This window comes from Stigmatopora argus, chromosome 6, assembly GCF_051989625.1.
Source record: "Stigmatopora argus isolate UIUO_Sarg chromosome 6, RoL_Sarg_1.0, whole genome shotgun sequence".
Classification (NCBI taxonomy): Eukaryota; Metazoa; Chordata; class Actinopteri; order Syngnathiformes; family Syngnathidae; genus Stigmatopora; species Stigmatopora argus.
Window position 1 is genome coordinate 10740936 of NC_135392.1, and position 22704 is coordinate 10763639.

Sequence of the window (22704 nt, forward strand, 5' to 3'; positions counted from 1 at the left end):
TTGCAACTTTCACACTGTCAAAATGGTACTTTAGCTTAGGGTTTGCATCAAGTTAAATATCGATGGCGGGAGGGAAGAGAAGAAAACACACCGACGCATACAGTAGAATAATTTATTAAGATTTTAAATTTGAAATTATTTGGGGTGTAGGAGGACTTGAAAAACAACACACACAAAAAGAATTGCTGTAAAGCTTGGTGGGGGCCATCCCAATTTTTTTTTTTTTACCATAATGTATAAGGCGCTACATATGCATTTCAAAGCATTGGCCCTTTTGTTGACATGAACACAAGAAAGAATCTTCATTGAAATCAATGTACAATGGAGAGCAAGGTCTCAACACAGAAAAATATATTCTTTTAATCTGAAAATAAAGTCTTAATGCCGCAAAATTGTCCTCCTTTTTCCACTATCAGTACTATTTTCATTTGCAAGGTACAAAATAACTTATTGCTTTATTGTAGGTTAAAAAGTTACAGTGTAGGTGTCCAGCAGTAGTTTTGTGCCGTGTCTCAGATGATCTGACAGAGGAACCACTGGCTGGCTGAGGAAGTATCTTCAAGTGTGTATGTTAATCCTCTAAACATAAAACAAGGCTGAACAAACAGGTCACTTGTTTATATTTTTTTGCACACACTGAATTTGTTCAGCATTTGACTTTGCCTTCCAGCCAGCGTTTTTCTCCATCGAGACCCCTTATCTGAGCCGACTAGGACCAGACCCTGTTACATTTCAAGTTCCCTCCCCAAATCCCCCCTACCCAAGATTACACGGAGCAGCAACTGTGTATAATCAACAATTATGTGGAGGAGCGTAAAGCCATGGATACAAAATAAAAGCGATGAGTAAATCAAAATGGAAGGAGGAGATCATATCAGTACCAAATACAGGCCACCAGAAAACTGGACCGGTTGGAAAAAAAGTAGATTTTGATGTAAGCGCACTAACAGTCGCTCACGTACATGTAAGACACATTCACATGCACCTTGAATATTGATAAGATAACAGTAAATTGTGATCATTTTTCTCCCAACCCTTATCTTAGAGAACATCCTTCATGTATTTTCACAGTGCTTCTCCAAAACTAAAGAAGTGAATGTCTTAAAAAATATATATATAATCAAATAAAACCCATGTCAGCCTAATCCCCCAATAAAGCCCTGATTTCTCCGGTTTGAATTTGAAATGACTCCATCAACAAATTCCATCATCTTAATCAAAAGTCGCTCTCGTGCAGCTAAAGAAAAAAAATGGGGGAAAAAACAGCTGCTGCTTCCAGAGAAACATCAAAAATGTGACTTCGTAAAAGAACGTGAATGCCAGACAAACTCGTGGAAGTATTTGTCTTATCATCGACAGTGCCACACTGCGTCAAGCAGTAGAGGAATGGCCAAAAACATACATAAGAGCCTTACGATTACTCTTATGTAATAAGTAGAGAAATGACCACATATCATTTCATGTACATGACTTCCAGTGAAATAGAAGTTGACCCTCTTCAAACCAACCAATAACATGCCAGCTGGTTCAGTAGTCCCTCACCTGACTCCCAAAGTATATGTACAATATCTTACAGGAAGACATAAAAACATTGCTTTCAAACCGATGACAGAATAAAATACCTCATTGATTGATTATCATATTATGTCATAATTAATAATATTACAAATGCTTGTTTTTATTTTAAAGTCTATCAAAATATACATTTTTCCCCCCATGTTTCAATGATGCTTAGAAAAATGACTTGTCATTGGATTTGTTCTTTGTATGGATGTTGAAAAGAGTTTTTGGAGGAAACGCCCTTCGTCTCCATTGTGTGTTTTATCAGAAACAGCTCTCGGGGATTTCAGATTGCAATGTAACAGACAGATACGGTAAAAATTAGAAAAAAATAGTCCTTTGTGGCTTTGTCAAAAATGGCAAAGCTTTTACCAGTCTGTTCTGCAGTTTTCTCAGTTTCAGAAAAAAGCAAAGGACATTGGGGGGGTTAATGACGATCCACGTGAGGAACCACTGGGATATTATGTTCATGTGAGATTAGTACAGCAAAAAAGAGTTTACGTTTTTAAAAAGATATTCAGTCGGTGGGTAGAGCCACAGGACAGCCAGGCAGAGCTGCAGCCAGCCAATCAGGTTGTGCCGCCAATGGACACTCAGCATTTGATTGGCTCAACAGCAGAAGAAAAGCCACCAAATCACCAATGACCAGAGTCATCTCAGTGGTAGCCATTAGTGAACGCAGTCGCAATCAGAGGACCCTGAGGACGCACATAACCAATTGAAGACATAGCTGTTAGCATTACAAATAAGCATTAGCGTACATCAATGCAGAGTAAATATAAAAACTTGACACAAGCCTGGTCAAATACTCGTTTTTATGACGTAAATTAAAATGAAACACAGATAAATAAATCAAGACTTTTCCGAACAATAAGGTGAACTATGTTCATTGTCACGTTCCAATGAAATGTATCGTACATTTTACTGGGGAAGCATAAAAATAAACCTACAGCGAGATTGTGGTTACACACCAGGTGCGTATATATTGTAAACCAACCAGGTCTTCCCTTGAACATTCATTCATTTTCAATTGAGTTATACAAATTACAAACTAACAGTATCAAACGACTTCATGTAAATGCAAATGATTTATCAAGACCACATTATTCTTATATCGTCAAGACCCGGAATTTGGACAGAAGACTTTTTTATGTCCACTATCTTAAAGTGTGGGGAGTGTGCAGAACTATTGACGTACCCCAAGACCATGGCTGTACCCTGTGCTGGGGGCGGGGCTAGCCGCGCTGATGTAGCCGCTTACTCCTGAGTCCTGATTTGCTGCGGCATACAAGTCAGCCATTGGTCCAGGGCTACTGGTACTCAGAAAACCAGCCGTGCGAGAAGGGGTAGCGCCTAGATATTAGGGGAGATAAATGAAGGTTGAATGTTACAATCTATTGTTCACATTTGCAAATACAATATTTCTTTCGAAGCACCCCTTTATCCACGTTAGTCCACATGTACACTTACGAGAAGAGCATGTGCACCATTGGGAATAATTTCTGCCTAATCTGATCATTCTCTTTCCACCCTATACTGCGAATGCTTACATTTTGTGTAGATGCCGTATAAGGTAGACTGTGTTTGTCTAGTAATGTGACTTAGAAAAAGGTCCCAGTGATCCCAAAGGATTCCTACATTTTCCTTTGCAACCATATTGTGTGTCACGTACGCACCTCTAACAACTGCTGCTGCCGCTGCTGCCATTGGTCCATATGCAGTCAGGGGAATGGCTAATAGACAGCAAAAAAAAGAAGAAGAAAAAAACAAATTTAATATAGGAGTTGCAAACAGATTCATACCCAATGAGAAAAACTTTAAGTTGTCAACAAAATATATGAATATTTCTTTAAATTCTTGAAGTCAACATTAAGAACATCAGCATAACATTAACAATACTGTAACATTCTGATGGTCATGAAAATTACCACAAACTAAACATACTGCATACATCTACAGGATCCTTCTTCTTTTTCATAGAAAACTTTGTGGGATGGGATTCTTGAGAAAGTCAGTATATCAGGAAGGCAAATGTTGGGATTTGACTTTGAGTGGTTGAATATATCCGGTTCCTACTGACCTGTCAGCTCAGGGGGATGGGAAGATGTCAGGAGGGGGGTCCTCTCTAAATGGAATTCTAGAAACAGAGGTCAAGAGAAAGCGCTCCGTAAATACAGTCACCATCCACAAGCCACACTAAAGAGTCACAAAACAGACATAAGCCACAACAGGACACTAACATGAAGGCAAGAGCTCAAAGCATAACGTTTTACATGAAAATATCTATTGTGGGGGAAGGGCAGGATGATGGGAATAGAGGAAAGGAGGCCTCATTCATCCAACGCAACACAAGGTTACAGAAGTCAAAAAAATAAACATGACTAAAGACTTTAGCATATTCAGACAAACTGAGGGTATTCATATTTGAAGATACCATTACAAAATTACTTTTTTTAAAGTGCTAAAAGTTTAAACCCCCAAAAATTGGAGAAAAAAACACAAACTCTGCTGGAGGCATGTTTGTATTAAACTGGAGCATGTTTGTGTGAGAGAGAAAGAGAGCACATGGCCTTTGTAGTTTGTAGTTCCAACACATTTCATGACCTCAAATCTGTTCGCAGCTGAATCAACTGCATGCCACAACCCGCATCTTTTGACTTTTCTTCTCAGCTACCCGCCTGTGCAAAGAGAAAAAGAGTGTACTGCAAACTCACCTGGGAACTGGTAGGCGTAACCAGGCGTGATTCCAGAGTAGCTACGACTGGTGTAGGTGGTAGTCTGGAAGCCTGGATAGCCTGTCAGCAAAAAAATAAACACAGAGTAAAGATGTGCTGCCTAACTTTTGCTAAATTATTGCGGGTGCAATCACAACTACTACAACTTTCCACTAGAGGGAACTAAACAACAGCTTATCAATTTTTGTCGAACAACACTTTTGTGACCTCAAGGTGCATTGTATGTTTTTTGTTTTTCCTTTCAAATTAGCATGCAAAAGAGACTCTGTTCTTCATTAATATTATAAGACCGTATTGTTAAACTAAACGTGCACATTAATATAAAGCACCAACAAAATTAGCATCAGACAAGGTCATAATGTAATCCAAAAGAGCCATCCGTCCATTTTGTACACTACTTATCCTCTTCAGGGCATACACGCAAAATAGACTCAAGGTAATTCAAGATGTTAGTCTTACCAAGCATGCCAATGCCCAGCATGAAGGCGTCCATCCCATAGGGCATCACTCTGGATCGACCTCTGGCTGAACTTGTCGGCGTCATCACCTCCTTTGGCTGTGCTTTCTTACACTCTACCTATACGTACACAGGGGAAGATAGGTTCACTCTTACATAAACGAAATTATGAAACCAACTTGATTACGGCAATTTATAAAGAAGTCACAATCACTCTTTTGAGCATAATATTTGGCATATGCTAGATTTTGGTGTTGAATAATGTGAAGGTTTGGTGGATATTGTCTGGTTTATGTGTTTGTTAGAATTATGTTTGCTGTTGTTCTGGGTCTATTTAGCTAATTAAGAAGAACAGTATTAACACATTGTACATTGAGGAATATACAGTCCACTTTCAACAACTATAGCTAAAACGTCATTAAGCGCAGACAGACATGTTAAAAACTGAAATTCAAGAATGATTATTAACAAGGCAGAATTAGAACTAAAGCTCCAGTAGTGGCTTTTTATCAATTTGTGTAGTCGTAGCTAATGTTGTGTAAATGTACGCCTTTAGGTACGTAGTCGCTCTGCTTGCCTACCATTTTATTGTTGATCTCGTGAAAGTGAATCTCGCACACTTTCTCAACAACATCTTCATTCTCGAAGGTGACAAAACCAAAGCCTGAAAGACATAAAAATGTTCATGAAATGGTCTATTGACTATTAAAAGGAAAACACGACTTTTACTGCTTTATAGGCTTCTGTAAAACATAATGTACATAATGAAGCTCAACTATGAGTGTTATACACCCCGGGTCTGCTGAACAGATTGAACCAATCAGTAAAAGAAATGGGGCTCATTTTTTGATTGTAAGAAGGAACAAGACTATTATAGGCTGATGACATGCAGACAGGAATAGACTGGGCAGGAGTGACGGCCGTCCATTAAAGCTGTCCTCGCCCTTCATCATAGCACTTTTTCTAAGGAGGGGAGGCAGCAACATGAAACCATCGTCACATTGCTCCCCTGTCAATCAGCTGTTGTGGATATGTTGATTCTTCCACACCTGAATTAACCTTTGCCGGCAACACCCCCCTTTTCCCCACTAACATTACAGCCACCGTATAATAACATCTACTGTATATTGCTCCTGGCTTCTTTCCTTCCCTCTTATTCCTCGTTCATCTCGTTAAGTTCCATCCTCTCCGGGAACCACTCTGACCCTTTATTGCGACCCTCAGCAGGCACAACGCCTCGTCCTTGCGGGGAAAGGACAGAGATAAATGAAGCGGGGGGAGTAGAGGGTAGAACGGCACATGAATATGCCTGGCTATTTTTTTCTCCCTTCTATACTCCCTGGAAGACATCTCATAAGGTCTAACACACCAATTACTTTAATTTGTGTGTGTGTGTGTGTGGATGTGTGATACTCTCAGCACGCACCTCTGTGTCTGTTGGTTGTTTTGTCGAACATAAGCATGGCATCGTCGACCTGTGAGAACAAAGCAGAGACTTGGATGGGATACGACATCAACACATACACACATCGTTACACAGCATGGGGTGCCATTGTCCCTCTTAAGCATTGGCGCAAGAGGGGCAAACAGATGGAGAGGGAGGAAGGTTGCGGAGGGGTGACAGGTGACAAAGGCGCAAAGACAGAATGAGGTCCAAAAAGTGATAAGTGCTGTGTTTGAGTAACTTGAAAAGCACACTCTTTATGTGACAATCAGGAAGAACTACAAATAATGGCAAGACATTGCAGGAAATTCTTCCCTGGTTTATCCTCCCTTTCATTCAATCGCTGTTTGTCTTTCCCCACAAAGTTTACAATTGCCTTGGAGATGTTGTAAAGAATTTCAATTAGAAGAACATAGGCTCTTCTAAGCTCATTTCAATAGAAGAGAAGAAGGGAGCGAAAACGGGGAACTGTAATGCTGGAAAATGTGGTGATCAAGAGAAGAGAAAGTTTTGACTGAACATGAAAAATCTGCTGACACTTTGCATTTGAAAGAGAGTGAACAAAGTGAACAAGGGTCTTTGTCAACATGGACTCCTTTTCTTCTCTTTCTACTTTCCTATTCACACTCACGCCACTGCCCTATTCATATTCCACCTCCTCCTCCCCTTTTTCACCAGCAAACTCTCCAAGCCACCTCCCCCAGTCTGCCTGCCCTTTGCTAGGATGAAAGTTTGTAAGCTTCTGCTCAAGCTCGAAGGGTGGCAGGAATCTGAAGTTAAGGGCATATTGCACACATTGAAATTTTAATTGGTTACCTGTTTTTGCAAAATCCAGAGCAAAACTACACAATTTTTAAAATACCAACGAGACTAGGCACCACGACAATAGTATTTGAGCTTCTAATACATTGGCAACGCACATTTTTAATGTATTGTGAATTTACTCAGAGGAGTGTTCTTGCCTACCAAGTATATGGCAACTGTTGGCACATGTCTCAAAGCATATTAATGTTTTGAATTGTTTTTACAGGTATGTGTCAACAGAAATTGTGAAATCCAAAGACGTGGCCCAACTCTATCATACATGGTGGCACAAGCGGGGAATGACTATATAACTATTTTCATTATGCTGCTGCAGCAGCACTGAAACTCAAACCAATGTAACATGAGTGGCAGAGACCTTAGGATGACCAGGCCAGATGATTCCTAACCCTTACTTTCGATCAAGATATTCGCTAATTCAGGTTGAGTCTGTGTGTTTGTCCCAACACAAATGGAAAAAAAACCTGAAAGCTAGATATGGTGAAGATAGAAATGGAGAGGACCAAGGTTGCCTCTTCACTCTCCATGACCCTTTTGACTCCCATCCATCTCGTCATATAGCACCCCCTACTAACACGAACACACACACACACAGCACCTCCTCCTCCTGCAGTCCTTCATTGAGTTTATTCTGTCCTCCTTGACTCTCCAATCTTCCAAACTCAATGACACAGCAAAGAGCTCAGGGAACAGGACAGTAAGTAGACAGCTGCAAGCCAACATGTTATGTCAAGACTTGAGTTACATGAGTAGTTGAAGCCCCTGTTAGCATCAGAACGATTGATCCTAGGTTACCATCACATGTACATTTAATTTTTTTTTCATATACTGCATGAGATGTAAGGAACAACAACATGATTATAATGAATACAAAGATTCACTGCATAGAATTCCTATGGAAGATAGTGTTAAATGAGCTTGTCACATGTATGATCTTACGCTGCTGTCGCACACCGGCCCCTTACACTTGCCAAACTCAATAAGATGGCGATCTCAGATGTCTACTACCCAGGGTGCTGTAAGACAATATGATTGGATTTCTGTGAGAGGACTAAGGTAGACTTAGCAGCAGCGATGTCACTAACGAACGACTCAGTGTAGCACGAGTGTCATTATTCTGAAGAAAATAGAGATGTGACCACCACTGTCCAACTGAAGTTCACCTGAGATCACTCACTGGATTTTAAAAAGCGTCCAGGTTTTTACATGCAGCTATTTGTGTGAAGAGCAAACATTAAACTTAGTAAATTAGAAAGGTTGGTGGTCACATTTTTTTCTACCGCTCTCTCTTCACATCTCCCGCTTTCATCCTTGCACTCTCTCTCCGGACAGCTCTCTAAACAGGCCAGCAGACAAAGTGTTCAGTCAAGCCTCCTAATTGCTGGCTCACATGGGTGAGTGGAGTCCCAACTTTTCCCGTCTGCCCTGTCCATGCTGCATTTTTTTTTTTTTATCTCTGCCACTCTGTTCTCCATCCATAACTAATGCGTATCCAGGGTTCAGTATTTCTTTTGCAGTGGCTATGTTTTCTACTCAAGGATTTTAGCAGGCACTTTCCCTCTGCGGTGCTTTAGAGTTCAGAGAGGAATGATGAAAAGCCTGAAATGGGGATTTCCTTTGGACCGCAACGGGCTGCATAAAATGCTAATGATAGAATTACTTAACTTGTGAATTTTAGTTCAACTAAACTCAAATCACATTTGGCAAAAGGAAGGGGGTGTGGTCTCAGCTCCTTTAAGTTGAGGCCCAGGGGTTTCCCACTCCACAAGCATGGCCGTTAACGCTCGTACATGAATTTTACACATTTGTTCAGTCCAAAAACCCCAAACCAAGTCACACCTTGACTTGGTGAAAGGATCTGACGTACTAGGTGAGTAGCCATTTCCGTCCAGTCTGATGAAGCAAAGTACTTTCAGAAGTATGCTTAAAGAAACAAACGTTAGTGTGCATCAAAGCGTTGCAGAAAATGCACTGCATTCTGTGTTTTCGTTTTGAGGCGGTGCCACGGTATGAAAATAAACAGGACACTGAGTCCTACTCCATCCCAACCTGCACCTTGTAGCCAAGCTCACATAATAAACAAGAAATACCTCCTGCTCAGCAGGAATGCACTGTGGGATTGGCGCTACGCATGATACAGCTTCAGTCTCATGTGTCCAAACAGTTTAAATATTCCCTTATTCTGTAGAGTCAGAGCTGTCCGTCACATGAGAGAATATAACCACCGGCAAAAAGTGGTTCTTCTCAGAACTGCAGAAATTTGGGGGAACATACAGAAAAAAACATGACGCACAACACAACCACTTGTAAAACGGGTAAAGCATGCATCACATGCAATCCAGCATTGATTGTAACCCACAGGTATAATACCAACAATGTAACACGTAGCAGGGGCATTTTTCCTGACACAAAGATTCTGTAAATTCCTTTCACCACCATAATCCATTGTTAACTATGCTTCATGTTTTCTTTCAGCTCAATTGTAATGTCAAACTAAATGACTATTAATAATAGTCCTTAATAATAGACAGATGTACTTTGCTGGTTGGACATTTTAGCATCTTTTACAAATGTAAAGCCTGTGGAGCTGAAAAGAACTCTTTAGTGGTAAATAGGCTTAAAATAACCTAATTTGAATCAAATCAATGTCAAAAAATATGCTTAGTGTCCTGACTCATAGGCCAAGTGTGGTGATCATATTAAGCCTTTAACACAAAGAAATGTCTAAATTTAGTTGCTTTGACAACAGAACTCAATTCCATTTGTTGAATCACTGACTGACTGCCAGTTCTGCCCTCTTTGTCTACACAAATGTATGCAAGCTCACCTTTCCTCAAAGCAAAAACTGTGCCACTGTCACACACATCTCTTTTTCCATTCATGCAAATACACAACCAAAAAAACAACACTGGATTACTGTGAGACAATAGGCAAAAGCAGGTCACCACAGCAACAAGCTATGGGACCTTATCAGTGTGTGTGCGTGTGTGTGCGGGGTCGAACGGTTATAGGGAGGGTGAATGAGAATTGACAAGGCATCTGTGGTGGTGATTTTTGGGGTAATATATGATGCATGTTTGGTGCCGAGGGGGGTAGTTGGATCTGAGCAGCTGCTGCACTTGCTTAGTTAATAGACAAAATCTTGAGATCCTTAACGAGTTTCTGTCCCATACCCTCATCTCAACTGTAGTCGACAACAAAGTGTTTTATGTTCAAGTTTAGAACCCATCAGATTGGTGTTTTCCCCCATTCAAATTCACATTTCTTCCTCACCATCCCAACATTCCTCCTTTTCTCTGCCCTTCAACCCTTCCGAGTTCCCCTCCCTCTTGCTCTATGGGGGGTTGCTTCTTCCCTTTCAGTCCCCCGCCATCTCCCTCACCCTTTCCCCTCCTCTCACTGCTTGTTTCTCTTGTCTTTCCTCTCCCTAGCCATGCATCTGTCTCCACAGCATGTGTTTGTCTTGCACCAAATTTCCATTTAAACAAGTAAATTATTGCACAATATCAGTCAAATCATTTTACAAGAACCACTAATAGCCACGTTTCTTTCACTTTCTTTGTAAGAGATTCCTAACTTTCTCACTATTTATTACAGCTAGTTACAGATGGACGAGTGAAGGAAGCAAAGAAATTCAATATGACTGTCAATTTTGGAGGACTGAGAAAAGGTTAAACACAGAACAATACCAAAGGATGTTACAGTGTGTATCACAGGTGTACAGAACAGAAATTAGAATTTGAAAGAATTTTTTAGTACCTTTCCAAATTGGTCAAAGTATTGCTTCACGTCTTCAATGGTGGTGTTGACTGACAGCCCTCCGACAAAGATCTTCTTTGTCCTTGTGACCAACTGGAATTACAGAAAAGGGGCAGAGCACAGTTTTTATTTCACTGTTTATCCAACTTTATTTATTGTTTTATCAACCTCTTGGGGATTTACTTCACGTTGAAACGAGGCTTTAAATTTTAGATGTGTGTGTGTGTGTGTGTGTGCACACAGGTGAACACATGCTGTGATTATCCATTTGTCTTAGGCGGGGGTTGGCAACCATAGGTTCTGGAGCCGCATGAGGCTTTTTAGCGCTACCCTGGTGGCTCCCTGGAGCTTTTTAAAATAAAATCGAAAATGGGGGACAGAAATATACATTTTGTTTTAATATGGGTTCTGTAGCAAGACAAACATGACACAAATATTCTTAACAATGTACAATGCTGTAAGAACGTGTAGAATAAATATTAAATGTCATATTTCTGTCACCCAAGATTTGCGTCATTGCCTCAAAAATCTGATTTTTTTTAAATGTGCATTTCTTTAATTTCATCAAAGCAATGAAACTTAATTCATTAATATAGTAATGAAGTCAAACTTGTAGAGGTTGCTTACAGGGCAGTCACGTGGTGCGTCATTCTCTACAGAATGCACTGCAGGAAAAATACACATTTAGTCATGGATGCTCATAATGTACATGTAGCCAACTTAGTCATTTTGATAGTAGGCTCATATAGCTAGATACTCCATGTGTTGCCTTTATTATAAGGCTTATATAATGCTTTTAATTTTTTGCGGCTGCAGACATTTTTTTGTCCAATATGGCTCTTTCAACATAACCCCTGTTGCCGACCCCTGGTCTAAGGACACAAACCAGTCAGTGTGTGTGGGGATGTAGCTTATGGTCAGGTTGTGGTAGGTAGGGTCAGGGTGACAGGGCCACAATGTCAAGCTGGTCAAGTGGATTGCTGTCCCTTTTCTGCCATGTGCCCAACACTAATCCTGACCAACCAGAGCTGGGTTGACACATGAATGACATCACTCTCCTTCCATGTAAACACTCACCTTAGGCTGAGCCCGGCGGGGAAAAGCAACTTTTGGGTCAATCTGTAAGGGAGACATGAAGGGAGATGGTTTGCATTTAGTCATATGTATAGTGAGAATACTAATTGTAGTTTTAACTAATGAGTAAACCGTGAAAGCTACAGTTTTATTCAAGCAGCATACTACTGTATTTGGTGTGTTTACAGAAAAGACAATATTTTGATGGTGACATTCTGTACACGATCATTGGAGTAAACATGATGTGATCATTTATAAAAAATAAAAATGTTTTCCACTCATTTCTATAAGTGACCTAATTGTAAAACATTTGTTTACTCTTACTTTGTGTATAGCATTTTAAAACACTGTACGTAAAAAATTACAAAGCATAACTCACAACAAAGAAATAATTTATTTTGTAAAAAAAATATTTTAATTACATTTAAAAAACAGTCTATTTACACATTTTATTTCTAATAGTATTTTTTTTAATTTATAAGATAATAATTTTGGGGACCAAAGGTACGTGTTGTGTCATTAGTGCATAGAAAAGTATATACTATATGCACATATGAGCAGGAAGAAAAATGCAATAATTTCCATCCCGTTCTCAAATAAATAGAAATGTCAAAACAACAGAAAAATGTATTTTAGATAGATATAACTTAGCACACCTTTTCACTGTATTTTTTCACCACATCTTGCCAATTACAACAACAATTGTCAACAAATCAAAGACTAAATTTGAGCAAAAATGATTCCATGGTTCTATTCTATTATGCCTGAATATGTGACAAGAACCATACAGTTTTAGGACTAAACTATAAAACAACAATAACTAAATGTTCATTCAAATTTTCAATTTGGCCTAAATATGAAAATGAATTTATCCGACAAGACTGATCACTTCTCTAAGATCATGCTGCAGTTAAGTCACTGAGCGCAAATGAAGGGCAACACGTCCAAAAATAGACGATATGCTAATGCTCAAGTATAGTAAACCCTTGTTGTTGCAAGCCCCCTAAACATACAAACACATGGGCATGATGAACAAGATACGCATTAGGGGATGAATACATTGGTGTTTAAATGTCTATATTATTTTTACAAGTGTAAATGAACACATATCTAACATTCAAATTTTCAAAAGGATTGCTCACACTAACAAATCCAGACAACCTCTATTTAGGATTATCCAGATTTGATGTATCCATATTTTGCCCCCATGGAATGTCTGAGCAGTGGTCAAGGTTACAGATAAAATTAGAAATAAATGAGTTTTGAATGAGTTGGTGTGTAAAAAATGCTAAATATGCAAAGCCCAGTCTGGCATTTTAAATTTCTCTGGAATCTTGTGTTATTCCCACTCTAGCCAACATGAGATGATTTAGGTCACAGAACCTTGTAGTGTATTAAGGTCTTAGGCTTCCATCTTTGTTCTAATAATTGGATGTGTGAAGAGAAACCCCAAGTGTCTTACACAAGCGTCAAATTTATATTGGCAACCAAAGGGAGCCTATCAAACAGCTAGACAACATGCACTCGAAAAGGCAGCAATGTACACCACACAAGAGCGAGCAAGCTTTTCCTCAATGTTCATTTAATCTATTCATCTTTCCCCCGCGATAATTTCCGGCTTCTGATGACAACTCTTCAGACTAAAATATCCTTGGAGGACCTTTAAGTGTCTTTGCGGCCGCTTGGTGAGCAGGGGGCTGCTGGGTAACTACCATGCAGCAGCAGTGCCCTTGGGAGGGATTGCTGGGCGACTTTGCAGCGTCAAGTAGGACAAAGACAAGAAGCCTTGTCACCTCCAGCTGGTCCGACTCTAGATACGGTGTTAACCAAGGTGACAAGGTCATGCACTATTGGTGAGAGCAGTGGGACAAGAAGTGACCACACGCCTAGGGATGTCCCCCATTCGATCACGTGATTTTCCTTCGATAGGAATCGAGTGAAAATAGTTGCATTTAATTCCTTCTCTTTCCTTTTTTATTTGTTATTATAAAGTACTACAAAGTAACAGACTAGTCAAAATGTACAAGGATATTGCCGGGGGAAAGCTTTTGTACTATGAAATGTCACAACGCAGCAAAATCGTAAGATATTGTCGTGTAAGAGTAATAATTTCTGTGAAATGAAAATATTATAAATTTGGATTGGATTGGGTTCTTTTTTTTGGTTGATGAAATATCCGATTAGTGCTTGCGATGGCAGTTTCTCAAAATCACGTGACTCGGCGGTGAGTGCAAAAATAAATGATTGGGACAACCGGATGGACACAGTATTCTTTCTGATATTTCAATCCAATATTTAAGAAAGAATTGTCATCTCATAAAGTGCAGGTGCCAGCAAAAACCCTCACATTGCAAAAGACATTATGGCTAAATAAAAACCCTTCTACGCGATATGAATGGGTTGACCGAAATGTCCCAAATTCAATATGTAACCACTTAGAACAAAGGTCACATAAAGCTTTTAACACAATAGCAGAATAAGTAAACTGTTCACTTGTGTCTAAGACTGAATTGGAATCAGAACAGCTCACATGGCAATATTTTTCAATGACCCCAGTACAAAATTCGACATTTTAAAATGAACTTATTTTAGGCTGCCATGGTGCTGAAAGAGAGGGAAGAGACATGTCTATTTTTTAAAATGTAATTGTTATGATGCTATAATAAAACAAAAAGTTTTCCTCCAAATGAACATTAGACTACATTTACCAAATTGGAATTACTGATCATTTTAATTAGTTATAGTGTTGTATTCTATGTATACTCCTGCTACCATGGGATTGTTATATTAAGCAGAATATAAGAGCTATTGAATATATCTTCAACCATAAGGACTTCATAAAAACAGCCTACAATAAAGATGGTTACAAACTATGACTAGGTTAGGCCTAATGCATCTTATTGTAGTGCTACTATGGCTACAGTCATGCCATGCTGTTAAAACATCATTCCACTTCAGCGAAAAAACAGAATGTAACTTACATGTAATTTCTACAACTGGTCCTACTCAGAGGCAGGCTATGACAAATGAAGACTAAAGCATCTATTAAGACTGCTGGATTAGCCTTGAGGAAGACAGACAGGCCACAAAAGCACAAGTAAAATGGCTTAGCCAGGTCACTGTTTGCAACACTCAGAAATAGCTCTTCACGTCTTGAATGGAGGCTTGACATTTGAGAAGTGTCTCGACCATGTAACAGTCAACGAGTGAAAATGTGTCTAATTGTGTGCCATGACAGAAGTAAGCAATTCTTCCTGAACAAGAGTTATAACTGAGTGTTCTTGTAATGGTCTGACTAACATCCTGCTTCATAACATCCAACCTGTGCTGCAGCTATGCAACAAAGTGAAGGCAATATGATTTTTTTTAGTAGCTTTGCTTGAAGGACTAATCTACCACCAATAGTCACCTCACATGGCTCAGCGTGTTCACCAGCATAATAGGCTGCAAAAAAATTGAAAACAAAGAGCGTCAAACCCACACACAAAATACCCGGTGCACCACAAAAAAAAAAAACTTCTATCCGATACCTTGATAGGTAAATAGAGAAGGTGATAGAGTAGAGAAGAAAACGTACCAAATAAAGAGAAAGCATTGATTTGAAAAAGAAAGTCAGCTCAAGAGAAAGTGGGGCTGTCCAGTGCACCGGGGCCGTCCCAGCAGGCAGCCCCTCTGATTTCATTAATTAACAGGACAAAGAGTACAAAACAGATGGGCCCATTGAGGAACTGGGGCTCCCGTGTTACACACACTTCCTCACATACTGTACACAAGCATCGTGATAATGTAGCACCAACATAAACACTAACATAAATACCCTTGCTTTGACTTGCTCATTACTCCACTTCCAAAAGTACATTGTAAGCAACCTACTCAGACCTTCTTGCAACAAAATAGTAAATAAACAAAAGCCACCAATGCCAGCGGAATTATCACACCAGGATCAACAAAAAGCTATGAGCACAATAAGACAATAGTAGAGAGAGACTGGGTTCGGCTTCAGCAGGTTGAGCCCACACACCTCGACAATGGCGTAAATAATGATAACGAAGTTGACTAATGAGGGCTTCCACCCTGAATCGAGCAAATCAAACCCTGATGTCAATGGAAACCAATGAAAGCTTTGCTTTGCAGGAATTGGTAATCAGGCATGCGTGCTAAAGATGGCGTGCACATGTAGCGGCTGGATCCGCCTACAGAGCAGGTCCAGACTTTATCTGCAGATATCCGAGGCCGAGCATGGACCTCGGAAGCCCAATCCAGTTTGTTTCCTTCAATCCGATTAGTTGCTTTTCAGATCTATACTAATTACAGAAATCCTCCCACCCTCCACTTCTCTGCCACCTTCTATATCCCCCTTGTTCGAGTCTTGACCACGTCAGCATTAACCGCTAATCTCCAACTTAGGCCAACAGCCAGGCTCCACTAACCAGGTGTTAGACCAGTAGTCAAGTGAAGTGCCATCAGTACACAGCAGCTGCTTGAAGCATATGCAGTTTCTGTGTGTGGCTCCAGATGAAAGCATTTGTGCCATACGGACAAAAGCACAAAATATTATCAACAACAATGCATCACAGTTGGTTTAAAGTGAGTTTAAGTGAGTTCATACATCAAACAAGCAGCCTCCATTTTGACAACCCACCTGAAAACCAATTTTTATTCCTAAACTCCCGATGCAGTTTTTGTTTATGTCTAGCTGTTTCTAACATTTAAATGTATTTATCTGTGTCCATTCACTCACTCAGTCAATAATTCATTTAATTACACTGTGTAATTTCGGTTTGATTCTAAATAACAGTGTGTTGTATTGTTTTACGTTCAAGTTGTATTTATTTATAGTGTTTTGTTTGCACTGCAGTGTCTATTAAATGTCCAAAATGTCATATTGCTAATGATACTTGCACTTACAGTATGTAGTTTTGCTTTAAACTCACTCAAATAAATCTGTATGGGTTTTTTTGCAACATAATGAGGCTAACTTCACACCACAGTACGAGTCAAATTCCAATTTTTTCATATGTGGATATTAATCAGATATGTACAGCACTTTTAACACCAATACCATGCGACCTATACGACATTACCAAATGAAATACACCAACATGGTTCAACATAACAAACAAGAGACACGAACAAGCCATTTCAGATGAAGGCACAAAAAATGCCTTTTCCTTCTTGATACAGCATGTGAAGCTATCAGGTTAAAAATAAATGTAGGATCTGGTGGCATAAAATCTTTAAAAATTGCCACAAGGCGTGAGACAGCTGAGACTTCCCGAAGGGATCATATTTAGTTCCGTTAACACTGCGACGTGACGAAGTGTCACTCGTGTCGCAGTCCCCACGCCTGTCAAGTGACGGTTGTCACACTGCGAGTTGCATATGTGCAATATTAATTCCTACACAAAAATGTCAACATTTACAAAAACAAAATCAGCACAGGGCATTACGACTTGCAGTGTGAAAGTAACCTAAGAATTTCCTTTTCAGAGATTAAGTTTAAGGCTCTTTTATGATTGATGCTGAGTGGGCTAGTCATTTTTCTTTTTAAATAAATACATTTTGTCATTTTGACTTTACTATATAGAGTAAACTGCACCAGGAAAGTCACAAAAATTACCCACTTTAACATCCACATATACTAAGATTCTTTATAAGACGACTATCAGTAATAAGGGCATGGAATCTAAAATAATGTTGACAAAATTCATATTAAGAAAAAGTGGGGGGGATTTTTATCCCACCAATCCTCCTTTTACTTAACTGCTTCCAGTCAAGTACTTCTCCCGAGAAAACAAATACAAATTGTGCCCTTCTCCTGTGTCCAGAAAACAGCACAGCACTGCCCCGAGGCCAATTTCTGCCCTGGCAGGAAATCTAACCAGCAACAAGCTTACAAAAAAATGGATGATCTGCTATATATTATGTTCTCATTTTGCAGGACAGTTTCGGTGCTTAATAAGAATTAGACATTTTGCCCGTCAAATGTTAACAAAACTGTAAATGTTTAATATCGGACACAAATAGTTGTGCGTGCAGTTTTACGGACCTTGCACCTGTTAACCTAGCTGGCTTACAAAGGAAGCGGTACCCTGATGATATCTCCTATTCTTGTCATATTTTGTACCTTACAAACATGTTTTCTCACGCACCAAATGTTTGGCCTTGGTTAAAGACGCCCTAGCTTGACAGCATTTTCATCCATTCCAAAAAGGAATGTTTACCTCTCAAAACTGGACATCACATTGTAAATAGCTGCTCTTGAGACATGAAAACTGTGGATAGAAAAATGTAATTAATGTTAACTACATAATCTACTATGGTGTGTATTTTGTACATCTTCTTCTTAAAGTGTTATAATGAGCTGTAACACTTACTATATTTAAATATCATTTGCAGATTACAGACCATCATGAAACACCGATAATAAAATGTGATTTTAACATTAAAATATAGGCAAAACTGACAGCTAACATCCTTACCTAATGAGTGTTTTCACTCATTCAAAATGAGCTTTTTGAGGCTAGGTATATATCATAAACATAGTTATTGTATTGCCTTCTATATGTATTTCTGTTTAAACAGAAATCCATTATAGTGTAGTACATAGCGTGGTATCGATTCCCACTCTGTGGCGTTTGGATTATATGTGTGAATGCCTATTTTCTTTTTGCGCCCTACAACTGAATTTTATGTTAATTTCAGTTTAAGGTGTCATCCCCCTTTTGCCCTTAGTCACTTGGGATAGGCTCCCACACTCTGAAACCCTAATCTGTGTTTTTGCATTGCAATTCAACCACCTTGTCCTCCTTTGATATCTTTAAGTCACACACTAGTAACAGCCAAAATTACAGTTTGTCCATCCATTGCCAAACTACGCACACACACAGAGTTGTTCTTTAATTAATACATTATAGCTCTAAAGTTGTCGTGGCGACATAGTTCCCAACAGGCTGTGTACTTACAGCACGGTCTCTAGTGGATGGCGTCACCCCCGGCAACAGTCTTGCTCTAGCAACTAACCAACACTACCTTTCTCCACCTTTAGGCCCATGCTGTGCCACTCATTTTTACTCTCAAATCACCCCATTGTTATGTTTGTGCATGTGGTTAGGAAAGGCCACAACTTGACAACACCAAATCTACATGACCAAGAAAGCAACATTCACACCTACATAGTGATTTGAATGAGAGTGTCACACAGCGTCACTCACATATATAGGGTGTGTGAGACATATTTCTGAACACTGTTGAGTGCCCACATGTTAAACGTGTAGGAGGAGAAATTACATGAAGTGTCGTTAATTAAAATTCAACTAGCAGGCATTCATGAGCGTCACGCCGAACAGTCACTCTATACAACGGTTTTCTTATTTTTTTTTCCTCCTCTTAGAGGACCACAAGAAAACCTTTTCTAGCAAAGAAAAAAATGCATAAACACGGTGAGGGGTTTGCAGGGGGCTCCGACCCTATTCAGGTCCCCCAGGTAACCATGGCAATGAAGACCAAGAAAGAACGCTTTCATGTTGGCGGTCTGAACCAGGATTTCGAGGGGGAAATGAGCACAGAGAGAGGGGATGAGGAGGAGGGGGAAGAGGAGGAGGGAGAGAGGTGGTGGGGGTGCTGCTCCAAAACGTACTCCTCAACTTTACAAGCCATACGGTGGCTTGCTAGATGTAATGAGGGGGAAAACACTCAACACACATTTGGAAAAGTTACAACCGTAAGTAAAAGAGGTGGGTGGGACTCACTGTTTTGGAGTCCAGCTCATGTCTGTTTTGGGCCAGCACCTTTTCCACACCGGCCTGGTCTGCGTATGTGACGAACCCAAACCCCCTGGGAGGGCATAACAAAGAACGTAACTCAGACTTGTATCCCCCTCAAGTACAAGAACAACACACGCATGGGTCCCATTCAGCGATTGGACGCTGGGGAGCACACGCCTCCTGCTTACCTCGACCTCTTGGTGATGGGATCACGCATTACTGTACACTCCTTCACCTCTCCAAATTTGCAGAAGTAATCCTTCAAGCCCTCTGAAACACAGTCATGTTTTTATTCGCGAGATGGGCGATTTGTTCAAGTGAGCGTTCGGCCTACGGAGACTCTTGACGAACGTGCACCAACAAACAGCACGCACGTGATGGTAATTTGGACACCATCGCAATCGGTGTGATGATATTAAGATGGGGGGGTTGCATAGTAGCGGGAATAAACAAGAGTGCCGAGCGCATGGTTCCTTTGGGGGTGCACCGATAGCTGCGGCAAGCAAAACAACTCGCCAGCGTGCCCATCACTGTAAACTTGGGAAGGCATAGTCCATCGACCATGACATATTAGATGCTGTTTTCTAGATAAGAGAGGACACACAAGTCGCTCAGAATGTCTGCATGTGTTGTGCAGCGTTAATCTCCTCGCGTCTCGGCTAGACGAAATCCTAAAAGCCGATCCTCGTCGAACAGAAAGGCATGCATTCAAACTGTTTACAGTCTATTTTGCAACTCCGTGGAATATACCATCGCGTGCGTGCGCATGTGTGTGTGCGTGTGTGTGTAAAGTAGAGTGCGGGACAGCTCACCTTGTGTCGTCTGCCAACTCAGACCCCCGATGAACATTTTGCTGAATGGGAGAAACACAAGCGGTAAGTCACAGAGGGTAACACGCGTGTTCTGGAAAAGCACAACAACACAAGCAGCGAAATGAGGAGTGAAAAGTGGGCTTGGTGTATGTGTGTGCACCGTAGCATCATTAAAGTAAGACGAACGCATCGGCCATGTTGAGAAGTCACCGATGGGCCAGTGGGGCCGTTATAATCCCCAAGAGGACGAGAAGGGGGGCTAAAAAAGCGAGCGAATTTTTCCCCTTGCTGCTGCTGCAGAAGTTGGAGCAAAATGTGGCCTGTCGGATGGGGGTGGGGGGGATGGATGTGGAAATAAAAAGCGAGCGTCTCCTCCGCTTGGTGGATGCATCCCACACACGGAGAGACACGCACAAACACGGCGTGCTTGTCTTTTGTCTCGGCTCCGCTCCCGCACTCAACTCAACTTAAAAGTCCAAGGTGAACTCGAACCGAGACGAAAAGGCCGGGCAAAGGCGGAGGATTTTTTTTTTACCAGGGATCGTGGGGGGAGTTGTCCGTGACGGACGACAGGCTGCTCGGGCTCCCTTCCGTGTCCATGCCGCTCTCCGCTGCTGTATTCCCGCACTGAGAGGAGGCGAGGAGAGCCAGTGAAGCTCCGCCGCTTGCAGCTCCAGACTCAGGGGCGGGCAAAACCGAGGGGAGTTGGGGGTGGGGTGCTTCATGGGAGGAGGGGGTGAGCGTCACACACACGCACACACTGGCACACACGAGCTAGGGGGGAGAAGCCCCGCCTCCAGCCGGCCTCGCGCTGCCATTGGCCCGCTCGCACTAGTGTTTCCCTCCGCTCATCTGATTGGTCCTTCACCACATGACGGCCCATGAAGGCGTTTTTGAATATTTCCCCTCTATCTAATACCCCAGCCTCTATTTTGCTCCCTCTTCGTGCAACTGTGCATCATTATCACCAAGAAGGGGCCATCATTCACTGCATTATGCCAAAATAATCTTGGGGCTATGCAGAAGAACAGTTGAAGCAGTTAGGTGTTTGTTTTGATGCGGTTTTGGTGGAAAATGGGGGTTTCCTGTATTTCAAGGTCATGCGTAAACGGGATTGATGCTTCTCCAGTGTGGAGTTTGTACTCAAAGAAGACATGACGCCAAAGGAAAACATCAGCTCGGGATATGAAGTCAGCCTTTATACGTCTAGAGGACTGAAAGGGGTCTTTCTTTTTACAATTGACGGCAGATAGAGTCCTTTTTCCACCTTGTTTATCGTTCTATTATGTTGACCTTTATTTAAAATAAATAAAAACTGAGGTCTAGTGTTCCCAAAACATGCCTGTTAGGTTAACTATTAAAAAAATAAAAAGATACGCAAATGTGAGTTAACTGGCTGTTTTAATAAGTGCCCTCTGAGATAGCTAGAAAATGCCATGAACCCTAATATGCAATACCACTATGGAAAATGGTTTTCTAATTCTTACACAGTGACTTTTTAAAAATGTTGCCATCAAAAGCTTGGTAGAGCGCTACACTTTCTGAGTGACCTTGTTTCTGTATCTATGTCTTTATTTTTTGCTCACCCCTCCCTTGTTAATTGAAGACTTAAATTGTCCCAAGGTCCCTTACAAAGTCAGCTGGCCTGGAATAGTTGACTGGTTATGACACATTACGTGCTTCTTCCAAATAACGACAGCTAACACGTGTACCGTATGAAACACTCCTATGTCTAATTTAAATTATTGTACTGTCTTAAACAAACAATTTATACATTACTGACATGATTATTGTTTCATGGAGTAGCTTCACAAGAGAGAAAAAACTCAGTGCAATGCACTGCAAGTCTACACTAACTATAATTAATGTATTGTATTATGCAATTACACTGCTATGATATAGAAACAGAAAAACATTTTGTAATGACCCAGACACTTGCCTTAAATTCACTTGACACAACCCACCTGATTTTGATCAGCCTATGAGGTTGCCTTGCTGATTTCAGTTGCTTTTATCAATGAACTGTCATTTCAGAGTTTCTCTATAGTGTGCATTTATCTGTGTCACACTCATCTAAATAAAGAGAGGAGTTGCTGCTGACCTCAGATACCAAATACTGTGTATTGATGTATATATGGAAACATACAAGTTTTATTAAGTAAGGGTTTGATTAGAAATGGCTTATCTGTAAGGAACTTTTTGTCATGTCCTGTTGCATTTTTAACCCAGATAGGATGCATCGCAAAGTTAGAGTTATCTTGAACACAAACATACA

General features: G+C 40.6%; 1 protein-coding gene across 2 annotated transcripts; it reads right to left on the reverse strand.

The window, feature by feature from the left end:
- Positions 1 to 98: 98 nt before the first annotated feature.
- Positions 99 to 21144, reverse strand: LOC144075603 (RNA-binding protein Musashi homolog 1-like). 2 transcript variants are annotated; one of them, XM_077602849.1, is made up of 14 exons: positions 20965 to 21141; positions 20430 to 20470; positions 19806 to 19887; positions 19603 to 19687; positions 11855 to 11896; positions 10778 to 10870; positions 6179 to 6227; positions 5334 to 5416; positions 4755 to 4872; positions 4275 to 4355; positions 3641 to 3697; positions 3237 to 3293; positions 2759 to 2913; positions 99 to 2258 (listed from the first exon to the last, which is right to left on the reverse strand). In XM_077602849.1, exons 1-14 carry the CDS (start codon positions 21027 to 21029, stop codon positions 2217 to 2219), a joined length of 1050 nt encoding a protein of 349 aa, XP_077458975.1. In that variant the 5' UTR covers positions 21030 to 21141; the 3' UTR covers positions 99 to 2216. The 2 variants fall into 2 exon arrangements, with proteins under 2 accessions (XP_077458975.1, XP_077458977.1); XM_077602851.1 differs by lacking the exon at positions 3641 to 3697 and having other exon boundaries at positions 20965 to 21144.
- Positions 21145 to 22704: the final 1560 nt, after the last annotated feature.